General features: G+C 53.6%; 1 protein-coding gene across 1 annotated transcript in view; it reads right to left on the reverse strand.

Moving 5' to 3' along the window:
* Positions 1-12,799, reverse strand: part of LOC119929662 (vascular endothelial growth factor receptor kdr-like) — a 222,786-nt gene that overhangs the window by 41,938 nt on the left and 168,049 nt on the right. Inside the window, exons 13-18 of the mRNA XM_038747850.1 lie at positions 11,560-11,853; positions 11,037-11,183; positions 8,662-8,787; positions 6,304-6,410; positions 2,215-2,350; positions 1,066-1,170 (exon numbers count right to left, since the gene is read on the reverse strand). Coding sequence (XP_038603778.1) covers positions 1,066-1,170; positions 2,215-2,350; positions 6,304-6,410; positions 8,662-8,787; positions 11,037-11,183; positions 11,560-11,853 — 915 coding nt within the window. The remainder of the gene's footprint in view (positions 1-1,065; positions 1,171-2,214; positions 2,351-6,303; positions 6,411-8,661; positions 8,788-11,036; positions 11,184-11,559; positions 11,854-12,799) is intronic.

Raw genomic sequence — 12,799 nt, forward strand, 5'->3', positions numbered from 1 at the left:
TCCGCACCTAACCCCTTTGGGTTCCAGCCTAGCAGGCAAAGGGAGTGTCCTGGCCCTGAAGGGCCTCTGGAGCACTGGGATGGGAGAACAAAGCAGGTGGGACCACCCCCGGCTCCAGGAACGTAGCCTAGTGCATAGAGAAAGGGCTCGGGAGTCAGAAAGACTTGGGTTCTAATTCCTGCTCCACCACTTGTCTGCTCTGTGATCTTGGGCAAGTCTGTCCCTCAGTTACCTCATCTGTAAAATGGCGATTAAGCCTGTAAGTCCCACGTGGGACATGGACTGTGTCAAACCTGATCATCTTGTATTTACCCCAGTGCTCAGAACGGTGCCTGGCACGTAGTAAGAGCTTAGCAGGTACAATTAAAAAAGAAGGAGCAACGTCCCAGAGAGTCGCTCCTGGGGATGCATGGCGAAGGGGTGCAGGTCAGAGGCAGGGGGCTTGCGGTTCCTAGGCTCATTCATTCATTCATTTAATCATATTTATTGAGCGCTTACTGTGTGCACAGCACTGTACTAAGCGCTTGGGAAGTACAAGTCAGCAACAGATAGAGACGGTCCCTACCCAACGACGGGCTCACACTCTAGAAGGGGGAGACAGACGACAAAACAAAACATGCGGACAGGTGTCAAGTTGTCAGAACAAATAGAATTAAAGCTAAATGCACATCATTAACAAAATAAATACAGTAGTAAATATGTACAATGGAGTAATAAATCTGTACAAAATCTCCTTTCAAGCTCAGCCCATGCCGAGCTGGGCCTCCCCGGTGATAGAGAGGCAGCCCGTTATGTTTTGAGCTTCCTGCTGCAGTTTCATTGGGGATGGAACCCAAGAAGCCTGAGGGCGGGGTGGCCAGTCCACCCAAGGCCACTGTTCTGACCGCCAGGCTGGGCTCAGGGCCATGCCCAGTCCTACAGCCGCCCCGCTCTCCCCTCCGGACCACACGCGAACCTGTCCCTTCAGAGGGTCTGGGCCCACCCCCCCCGCCCCAAGCCTCAGCCACAGGTCAAGCCAACCGCCACGCCCCCGCCGCACAGAGGCAACCCGCAGGGGAGCTGTACCTTTAAGCATTTTCACCGCCACCGTTTTGCAAGTTGAAGACTTGTCAATGCCAAAAGCAGAAGCCTCCACCACTTTCCCGAAAGCACCGTGTCCCAGAGTTTTTCCTGCAGAGGCAAGGGCCAAGGGTCAGGAGCTGAAGACCGGTCGCGACCTCTGCTCCCGAGGGGCACTGGGCCTAGCCGCAGAGCCCGGCCCAGAGATGGCAGGCAGCTCACCCATGGGTCAGGGTCCAGAGGGGATGAAAGGCAGCGGGGGGCACAGGAAGAGTGGACAAGGAGCCCTTCGCTGGAAGCAAGGGGCAAAGCCCCAGATTGGCCAGGTTAGGGGGTCCGAACCGACCCACCTCATCCTGGTTCCTTGGGGAGTTTGGCCCTCTAGGGTGAAGGGTTAGCAGGTGGCAGGAAGACCCCACACAGCAGGAAAAGGTTTAAGGAAGCTTCTCAGATCCTCCTGGGCTTCCCAGACCGTTCTCCCTCCCAGGCCACACCACGAGAAACAGGGTGGCCTAGTGGAAAGACCCCGGGCCTGGGAGTGAGAGGACCTGGGTTTTATTGCCTGCTCTGCCACTTGCCTGCTGGGAAAGTCACTTCACTTCTCTGTGCTTCAGTTTTCTCATCTGAAAATGGGGATTCAATACCTGGTCTCCCTCTCGGACTGAGCGCCCTGTGTGGGAGAGGGACTGTCGTCCAACCTGATTATCTTGTATTGACCCAACACTTAATAAATACCACAGTTCTTAGTTTCACAGGGGATCTAAGCCACACCCTGGACAGGACTTTCTCTTCTTTCAAGTCTCCCCACAGGGCTGACCTGGCCCCAGGCCCCCTGACAGGTGGCCTCCCTTCTCTGAAGATGAGCGGTGTTGATTTCCCCACCGGGGATCGCTGCCCGCTGAGAGGAGAGGGAGCTGGGGCTCGGTAGCGGTGGTGAGGGGTGGCTGGGTGACCCCTCCACTGGAAGAAGGGGATCCCACCCTCAGGGAAAGGTGGGGTCACTGTTCTGGTCTCCCCTTCACTGGGTTGGTTTCAACCCCTTTCTGGATAGGTGGCCCTCCAGGGGTGTACCACAGGGGACCCATGGGGTGGGGGTGGCTGGGAGGGGGAGGCGAGAGGCGGCAGAGCTGGGGTGGGAGTCGTCAGGCCATTTACCCAGTCGGAGCCGGTCCCGGGGGAACTCCCAGCGGCTGCTGTCGTAAGGAAGCCGCTCACACTGCTCATCCAGGGGCACCTCCTCTGGGTCCATGATGATGGACAGGTACCCTGTCTTGATGTCTGAGACGCTGGGCTGCAGGAAGGAAGAAAGACAGCCCCCCCGTACAAGTCACCAGGCCTGCGCTCACCCCCATCCCCTGCGGCACTGCCCTGCCCTGCTTCTCCCACCCTGGGCAACCTACCCCTTTTCAATCATTCAATCGTATTTATTGAGCGCTTACTGTGTGCAGAGCACTGTACTAAGCGCTTGGGAAGTACAAGTTGGCAACATATAGAGACGGTCCCTACCCAACAGCGGGCTCCCGGAGGAGCCCACCGGACCAGGACGGACTGAGGCCTGGTCCTCACTCGGGCCTCTCAGTAAAGGGGACGGTGGATCGTGGCAGGCAGCGGAACACAGTGGCCTTCATTGCTGGTCAGAGCTTCCTGGCCACCCCAGATCTGAAAGGCCCCCGCGGACAGTGGGGGGAAAGGGTTCCCCAGGTTTTGGCAGCTCACGGATTTCTATTCCCTCTCACCTCATCATCATCAATCGTATTTATTGAGCGCTTACTATGTGCAGAGCACTGTACTAAGCGCTTGGGAAGTACAACTTGGCAACATCTAGAGACAGTCCCTACCCAACAGTGGGCTCACAGTCTAAAAGGGGGAGACAGAGAACAAAACCAAACACACTAACAAAATAAAATAAATAGAATAGATATGTACAAGCAAAAGTAAAATAAATAAATAAATAAATGGAGTAATAAATATGTACAAACATATATACAGGTGCTGTGGGGAAGGGAAGGAGGTAAGATGGGGGGGATGGAGAGGGGGAGGAGGGGGAGAGGAAGGAAGGGGCTCAGTCTGGGAAGGCCTCCTGGAGCTTGGGAAGTCCAAGTTGGCAACATCTAGAGACAGTTCCTACCCAACAGCGGGCTCACAGTCTAAAAGGGGGAGACAGAGAACAAAACCAAACATACCAACAAAATAAAATAAATAGAATAGATGCAATCTTCATGTGGGCAGGGGATGTGTCTACCAGCTCTGTTGGACTGTACTTTCTCAAACGCTTAGTGCAGAGCTCTGCACAGAGTAAATGCTCAATAAATACCTTTGATTGACTGCCTGAATTCTTACAGAACATTAATAATAATAATGATGGCATTTCTTAAGCGCTAACTATGTGCAAAGCACTGTTCTAAGCGCTGGGGAGGTTACCAGGCGATCAGATTGTCCCACGGGGGGCTCACAGTCTTCATCCCCATTTTACAGATGAGGTAACCGAGGCACAGAGAAGTGAAGTGACTTGCCCAAAGTCACAAAGCTGACAACTGGCGAAGCCGGGATTTGAACCCACGACCTCTGACTCCAAAGCCCGGGCTCTTTCCACTGAGCCACGCTGCTTGCCCCCTGCTCATCCTGCCCCCCACCACCCCAGCCAAGAGGGCAGGGGGGCCTGCCCCGCCCCTAAACAGGCACCCTGAACAGGAGAGAGGTTTGTGAAGGCTGATTTGGTGCAGAAGATTGGAAGTTCTGTGAGGACAGGGACTGTGTCATATCACATGTAAATATATATATCATATTAGAGTATTCTGCATCAGTAAGTGCTCAACAAATACCACTAATTGATTGCAGTTTCCCTAACGGGGAGGCCCAACCTCAAGGACAGACTCTCACACCACCAGACCCAAGGCCTCCCCTTATTCAGTGCCCTCCTAAACCTCACCACCTCCAGGAAGCCTTCCCCAATTAATTCACATCACCCCCAGTCGCGTCCACTCAACAGCCACTCTTCGGAATAAAAGATGTTCATTCCACTTAAGTTCTTCTCCTGCTCTCACTAATTGGATTTTTTTTCTGTCTGTCCCTCCCGTTAGAATGTAAGCTCCTGGTGGGCAGGGCTGTACTCTCCTCTCTGGGCTTCGCGTCATGGGCTATGCTCAGTCGGCTCAAAAGAAGACTACTGACTGACTGTTTGGCTGCTGGAGGGAGGGCAGCCAGTCACACACTCCAAAGAAGGGAATGCTGAACCACAGGCCTGGAGAGGGAAAGTTGTGTAGTAAAAATTGTGGTATTTGTTAAATGCTCACTATGGTCCAGTCAGATCAGACACGGTCCATGTCCCTTCTAGACCGTGAGCCCGTTTCTAGACTGTGAGCCCATTGTTGGGTAGGGACTGTCCCTATATGCTGCCAACTTGTACTTCCCAAGCGCTTAGTACAGTGCTCTGCACACAGTAAGCACTCAATCAATACGATTGAATGAATGAAATGGAACTCACAGCCTAAGCAGGAGGGAGAACGGGTATTGAATCCCCATCTTACAGATAAGGAAACCGAGGTCCTGGGGAACAAAGTGACTTGCCCAAGGTCGCACAGCAGGCAGGTGGTGGAACCGGGATTAGAACACAGGTCCTCTCTGATGCCCACGCTCTTTCCACTAGGCCGTGCTGTGGCTGGATAGGCCAATGAGACCTAGCAAAGCCACATGCTCCATCATCAATCGTATTTATTGAGCGCTTACTGTGTGCAGAGCACTGTACTAAGCGCTTGGGAAGTACAAATTGGCAACATATAGAGACAGTCCCTACCCAACAGTGGGCTCACAGTCTATTCGGCTCCACCCTGCCGAATAGGGAATGTGTCTGTTATATTGTTATACTCTCCCAAGAGCTCTGCCTACAGTAAGCACTTAATAAATAAGATTGACTGACTGATTTGGGCCTGCCTGCCCTCTCAGCCCCCGCTTAAAACAGGAGGGTGTGTTGGACCTCTTGGTCTAAAAGCCTGAGCTCGAAAGTCAGAGGACCCGGATTCTAATCCCAGCTCGGTCATTTGTCTGCTGTGTGACCTTGGGCAAATCACTTGACTGCTCTGTGCTTCAGTTTCCTTAACTGTAAAGTGAGGATTCACTACCTGTTCTCCCCGCTGGACTGTGAGCCCCACATGGGACAGAGACTGTGTTCCACCTGATTAACTTGTATTACCCCAGCACTTAGAACATTGCTTAATAATAATAGTAATAATGATGGCATTTATTAAGTGCTTACTATGTGCAAAGCACTGTTCTAAGCACTGGGGAGGTTACAAGCTGATGAGGTTGTCCCACAGAGGGCTCACAGTCTTAATCCCCATTTTACATATGAGGTAACTGAGGCATAGAGAAGTTAAGTGAGGTGCCCAAAGTCACACAGCTGACAACAGGCAGAGCAGGATTTGAACCCACGACCTCAGACTCCAAAGCCCGTGCTCTTTCCACTGAGCCACGCTGCTACATTGCTTGACACAGAGTAAACGCTTAACAAATACCGTAAACAGAAATTCATTTGGGCTGGGGGCTGGAGGCTCCTGAGAGCCATAGTGGCTCCCTCTCCCCTCAATCAATCAATCGTATTTATTGAGCGCTTACTGTGTGCACAGCACTGTACTAAGCGCTTAAATAATAATGGCATTTGTTAAGCGCTTACTATATGCAGAGCACTGTTCTAAGCGCTTAAATAATAATGGTATTTGTTAAGCACTTACTATATGCAGAGCACTGTTCTAAGCACTGGATACAAGGTGGTCAAGTTGCCCCACGTGGGGCTCACAGTCTTAACCCCCATTTTACAGATGAGGTAACTGAGGCTCAGAGAAGTTAAGCGACTTGCCCAAGGTGACACAGCAGACATGTGGCGGAGCCAGGACTCGAACCCATGCCCTCCGACTCCAAAGCCCGGGCTCTTCTCCACTGAGCCACGCTGCCCCTCCCCATCCCAGCCAGAGGATGGAGGACCCGGAGAGGATTTGGGCTAATTCAAACCGAAAGGCGCACGGGTCTCTGGGGAAGAGTTGCCACGATGAGTGGGATTTAAAGGGCATCCGAACGGGTCGGGCCTGCAGAGCCGACTCTTGTTTTCCCGTTCGTGGAGGGCCGGGCTAACTGGGCATCCACCGGGTGAGAGCCTTGACCCGGGCCCAGCAGGTCGGGAACCGGGGGGCCAGGCCCCAGGGGGAGAGATCCGGACCCCAGCTCCTCCTGGACCAGACCGCCGCCCTTTACCTTTCGAAGCTTCCGGATGAACAGAGTCAGGAGGAGCCAGAACAGGGTAGCCGCTAAGCCGGTGCAGACCAGGATGATGACTTCAATGTTGGATCGCTCCTCCGAGCCTGGAAACGAGGCCCCGCGCACGGATTTAGGGAAAGAGAAAGGGGTTCCGGGCAAATGCCAGGAACAGAAACGACAGCCTTAAAAGGCCTCCCATCCTCAGCTCCACAGCCCTTAAGGCCATATAATAATAATGATGGCATTTATTAAGCGCTTACTATGTGCAAAGCACTGTTCTAAGCACTGGGGAGGTTACAAGGTGATCAGGTTGTCATCATCATCAATCGTATTTATTGAGCGCTTACCGTGTGCAGAGCACTGGACTAAGCGCTTGGGAAGTACAAGTCGGCAACATACAGAGACGGTCCCTACCCAGCAGTGGGCTCACAGTCTAAAAGGGGGAGACAGAGAACAAAACCAAACATGCTAACAAAATAAAATAAATAGAATAGATACGTACAAGTAAAATAAATAAATAAATAGAGTAATAAATATATACAAACATATGTACATATATACAGGTGCTGTGGGGAAGGGAAGGAGGTAAGATGGGGGGATGGAGAGGGGGACGAGGGGGAGAGGAAGGAAGGGGCTCAGTCTGGGAAGGCTCACAGTCTTAATCCCAGTTTACAGATGAGGTCACTGAGGCACAGAGAATAATAATAATCATAATAATGATGGTATTTGTTAAGCGCTTACTATGTGCAAAGCACTGTTCTAAGCGCTGGGGGTTTACAAGGTGATCAGGTTGTCCCACAGAGGGCTCACAATCTTAATCCCCATTTTACAGATGAGGGAACGGAGGCCCAGAGAAGTGAAGTGACTTGCCCAAAGTCACACAGCTGACAATTGGCGGAGCCGGGATTTGAACCCGCGACCTCCGACTCCAAAGCCCGTGCTCTTCCCACTGAGCCACGCTGCTTCTCTTATCCGTCACTTACTGATTTACATTAACATGTGTCTCTCCCTCTAGACTCTCACTGTGGGCAGGGGAAACTTTCTACCGACACCGTCGTAGGACCGCACCTAAAGGTTTAGTAGAGTGCTCCGCACAAAGTACGCACTCAGTAAAAATCACTGACTGATGGTTCAGCTGGGAACCGCGTCTGGCCTGGCCCCCTCCAAATCTCGGGCCACTTTCGCTTCATTTAAGCTGCACAACTTCTGATCTGACTGGGAGTGGAGAGTAGGGGGGCAGAGGGGCTTCCCCGGTGGTATAGGAGGCATGGAGGTGTGAACAGGCAAACACATACAGGTATGTCTGTCATATATGTGTGTGTATGCATCTTTTTAGGAAGGAGCATATGCGTGCATAGAGACGTGACTGTGTATAGAAGCAGCGTGGCTCAGTGAAAAGACCCCGGGCTTGGGAGTCAGAGGTCGTGGGTTCTAATCCCGGCTCCACCGCTTGTCAGCTGTGTGACTTTGGGCAAGGCGCTTCACTTCTCTGTGCCTCAGTTACCTCATCTGGAAAATGGGAATTACGACTGTGAGCACCACGTGGGACAACCTGACTATCCTGCATCTACCCTAGCGCTCGGAACAGTGCCTGGCACATAGTAAGTGCTTAACAAATGCCATCATCATTACTATTATTATGGGCATATGTGTATTTGTTCATGTGTGCATTTATATCTATGTGTGTAAATGTTCATTTCTGTATGTGTGTATGTGTGGGTCCAAACACGTGTGGGCATGCATCTTTCTGCATGTTTTGTGTAGAGACATGCCCGTTTATGAATGTGTGTACGCCTTTGTAAGCATGCTCTGTGTACAAATATGCATGCAGATTTTTATATGCAGGTATATATATATATATATAATTATGATGGCATTTGTTAAGCGCTTACTATGTGCAAAGCACTGTTCCAAGCACTGGGGAGGTTACAAGGTGATCAGGTTGTCCCACGGGGGGCTCACAGTCTTAATCCTCATTCTACAGACGAGGTAACTGAGGCACAGAGAAGTGAAGTGTCCTGCCCAAAGTCACAAAGCTGACAAGTGGCGGAGCTGGGATTTGAACCCATGACCTCAAACTCCAAAGCCCGGGCTCTTCCCACTGAGCCACGCTGCTTCTCTGCATAGAGATTATCTACCCAATTATATGTGTATGACTGAACGGGCATGTGGGTATGTCTGTGTGCACACATTCACCCATTTGTGTATGCATGTATGTAGATTTTGTACGGTGGCTCCTTCCTCTGAACTCAAAGGGCAGATACTGTTGGGGTGGCAGAAAGTTGCGGAGTGTCTCTCGCTCTCCTCCCCGCTCCTCCGCGGCCACAGTCCCCCCGCCGTTGCCGCCCCGCTCACCCTCCACGGTGATGACGGCCGACGTGCTGGCTCGCCCCACCTCGTTGGTCGCCTGGCACTCGTAGGTGCCCTCATCATCCTTCTTGGCACGTTCGATCACCAGGGTGTGGTTCTCCAGGAAAATCCCTGCAGCGGACAGAGCAGCCCTCCCTGAGCGGTCGAGATATTTGCCCAAATGAGTCAGTTTGCCCCAACCATGCCCCTTGGAGTGGTTAGCCCCGGGAATTCTGGGAAGGATTCCCAGTACTTCCAAACTTCCTGGTCACAGCCAGCCACCTGCAGTTCCCTCCTATGCTACCTTGGCTCCCAGAATGTTCCAGGGAACTGGGCCCCCGCCGGGAGCCGGGCCCCCCGGGAGCTGACCAAGACTTTGACCGGGGGCCGGAGGGGGGCACAACAATCAAACAATTAATCATATTTATTGAGTGCTTACTGTGTGCAGAGCACTGTACTAGCGCTTGGGAAGTACAAGTTGGCAACATATAGAGACGGCCCCTACCCAACAGTGGGCTCACAGTCTAGAAGGGGGAGACGGAGAACAAAACAAAACATATTAACAAAATAAAATAAATAACAACAACAACACAGCTAGGGAGGCCTCCTGAAATTCCACCTCCTCCGATTAGCCTTCTCTGTTGAACAACTCCCAGGACCCAGCAATCATCTCTCCCGCTAGGGTCCTTACCCTGTCCTAATCTTCAGCACTTTGGAATATGTTCTTGGGCACGTGAGTCCCTTCAGTGATTTATTCGGACCTCTCGTTTGCAAATATGCTTAGGTCTGCCTCCCCCATTAAGTGTCTTCTCCTTGTGGGCAGGACACAACTTTGGTTTGCCTTTTCCAAGTACCTGCACACAGGGAGAGCTCAATTCCTGCTGGAGATGACGTCAGAACTAGTGACAACGACCCAAGGGACTCAAGGGGTCAGGCCCATGTGGATGGGAGGAGAAAGGAGAAGGAGACAAGACCCAATCTGGCTCGTGAACAGACTCAGTGTAATTCTCCTTCACTCGAAGAAAAGCAAAATGGCCTAAGGTCAGAGCCGGCATTGGATGGTTGAAATTCCTCCAAATTCCCCATCTTCCGTCCCTTCTAGGTGTGAGGGGGGCCACTCGCGTGCACACACATGCACGCATGCATGCACAGACCTGCACACACACACGAACAAGCACAACCACAAACTAGCGCACACATAAACACATATGCTCCGATTCACCTTTCACAGCCTCAGGCCCTGGCTAAAGTCAGGAGTCCAGCACGGCAGCCAGTGTCCCACTTGGCAGAACCAGAAACACTTAGACCATTTGCCCAGGGCCAGGTGAGCCTTCTTTCCCTCTATTTAGGGAAGGGGAGGGAAATAATAGTAATAATGATAGCATTGATTAAGCGCTTACTATGTGCAAAGCACCGTTCTAAGCGCTGGGGAGGTAACAAGGTGATCTGGTTGTCCCACGTGGGGCTCACAGTCTTATTCCCCATTTTACAGAGGAGGTAGCTGAGGCACAGAGAAATGAAGTGACTTGCCCAAAGTCACACAGCTGACAGTTGGCGGAGCCGGGATTTGAACCCGTGACCTCTGTCTCCAAAGCCCGTGCTCTTTCTACTGAGTCACGCTGCTTTTCTGAAGACTTTGAGCATATTTAAACCGTGAGCCCCATGCGGGACGGGGGCTGGGTCCAACCTAACTCACTTGTATCTACCGTAGCATTTAGAACAACGTTTGACACACAGTCAGCGCTTAACAAATACCGTGAAAAAAGGGGGGACTGGGGGGTGCTTTTGTGCTCACTGCCCAGAGTGGGGACAGCGCCAGGCTAGGCCAACTGGCCTCCATAGCCGGAGCCGAGACAAGCCAAGGGGCCACCGGTCAAGCGCCTATCTGCATCTCTGCGGACGGGCTAAGCTACCTGCTGCCCTTGAGTGGGACAGATGAACTCACGGCGGCCTCTGGATAATGGAGGACCCTCGGTTTCCAACCGAGGATGTTGGCGGGGAATGGGAGGGCCAGCAGGGGATCATTGCTATTTCAAGAGGGGCACGGGGGCAAGGCAGGGAGTGGTCTTGGGTGTTCCAGGGGATGTGAAGGGGGAGCCGGGGGGTCTCAGGGCCAACCGCGTGCGGCTGAGCTCTTCCCTTCTCCACGCCTCCACTGGGTGGGCCCTATTCTGCCCCCCAGTTCCTCCTATCATTCTACTGGAATTGCCAAAAGGGATGTCAGATGGACCCCCGTCCCCAGACGGGCCTATCAGGTGATTGCTGAGCTCCCGCCGAGCCCCCGCCCTAGCGGGATCCGCTCTGGCTCCAACCGGGCCGGCGGACCAGACGCCGCGTTCGGGTTCCCATCCCCGCCCCCCGCTCAGGCCCGTCGGACTCACCCGAGGCCGGCAGCACCGGATAGCCGTTCTTGGTCCACGTGATTCCGGGAGCCGGCGTTCCCCCGACCTTGCATTCCAGCACGATCTTGCCGCTGCTGTTCACCGTCAGGCTGGCGAGGGTCTCCAGGACGTAGGGGGCCACCCTCTCTGTGGTGGACACGGGTCGGACAGACCGGGCTCAGGACCAGTCCCCTTTCACTGCCCCGGGGTCCCGTCCCCCGCCCAGCCACTGAGAGGGAAATCGGACACCTGGCTGTGAGAGTGGGCAGGGGAGAGTTGGCAGGCAGGTGACCTGGCATCTCGGTCCTTTCAATTCCCTCCTCGACGCTCACCTCTTCTGAAGCTCCCCGGGCCCACCCCAGCCCGCTGCATCGAGCCTGGCCTGAGCCTGCGGTACAATCCTAGGGTCCAGAGATCCAAACGCTCACCAGGACATCCTCCGGCAGGAGCGCCCATGGCCCGGCCAAGGGATCGCCCTCATCATGGAAGGGATGAGGGGGCTTGGAGGCCCCCCGAGACCTACCTTTGATTTGGAGCTGGGTGCTCTGCTCCTGCTCCAAGGTGGCATTGTGCCGATGCCTGGCCCTGCAGCTGTACTTCCCCTCATGCTCTAGGGATGCATTGTGGATCACCAGCGCCAGGGAGATGGAGTAGCTGTCGCTCTGGTTCCGGGTGGAGGTCGCGGGGAAGACCGCGCCGGAGGGGTCCAGCCACACCAGGTGGTCGAAGATGAACCTGGCCGCCCGGCAGCGGAGAACGGCGTCGTGCCCGGCGATGGCCGAGACCTGCGGCTCGGTCTCCAGCTGCTCGGGCACGTCTGGGAGTCGGAGAGCGGGGTGGGGAGAGAAGGCAGGGCTCTGTGACCATCGTCATCTTCATTAATGGTACTTATTGAGGGCTCACCGTGGGCCGCACTTGACCACTGAGGAAAGGGGATGACCACCGGGGCTGAAAGGGGTGTGGGCCGGATTGAGGGCCAGGGAACCAAGACAAGCCCGGGGGAGCCACGCCCTTCGACCCATATTTCAGGGTCTCACTAGGTGCTGGGCCCCAAAGCCCTTAATCCCCTGCTCTGGTAAGTAGCTTCTCTCTCTGCTGGCTGAGGTCCGTGAGCCCCTCCCAGGGCCCTACAGTTCTATTCTTTCAATGGTATCTGTTAAGCACCTCCCAGGCACTGTACTAAACGTCGGGGAAGACACAAACTAATCTGGTTGGACCCAGTCCATGTCCCAAATGGTCTTAATCCCCATTTTACAGATGAGGGAATTGAGGCGCAGAGAAATTCAGTGATTTGCCCAAGGTCAAAAAGCACACGAGGAGCTGGGATTAGAACTCAGGACATCAGACTCCGAGAACCAGGCTCCTTCCACGAGACCACACTGCTTCTCGCTGCTTTAGTACAAATCCCCTTATCTGGGGCTTATTGGGGTCCAGTTGGCTGATAATAATAATAATAATGATGGCGTTTATAAAGCGCTTACTATGTGCAAAGCACTGTTCGAAGCGCTGGGGAGGTTACAAGGTGATCAGGTTGTCCCACAGGGGGCTCACAGTCTTAATCCCCATTTTCCAGATGAGGGAACTGAGGCACAGAGAAGTGAAGTGACTTGCCCAAAGTCACACAGCTGACAACTGACAAAGCCGGGATTTGAACCCCTGACCTCTGACTCCAGAGCCCATGCTCTTTCCACCGAGCCACGCTGCTTCTTTCAACCCAGGTAGTGGGGATCTTGGAAGGTCGGCTGATCAATCGATCCCCCCAG

This window comes from Tachyglossus aculeatus, chromosome 6, assembly GCF_015852505.1.
Source record: "Tachyglossus aculeatus isolate mTacAcu1 chromosome 6, mTacAcu1.pri, whole genome shotgun sequence".
NCBI lineage: Eukaryota > Metazoa > Chordata > Mammalia > Monotremata > Tachyglossidae > Tachyglossus > Tachyglossus aculeatus.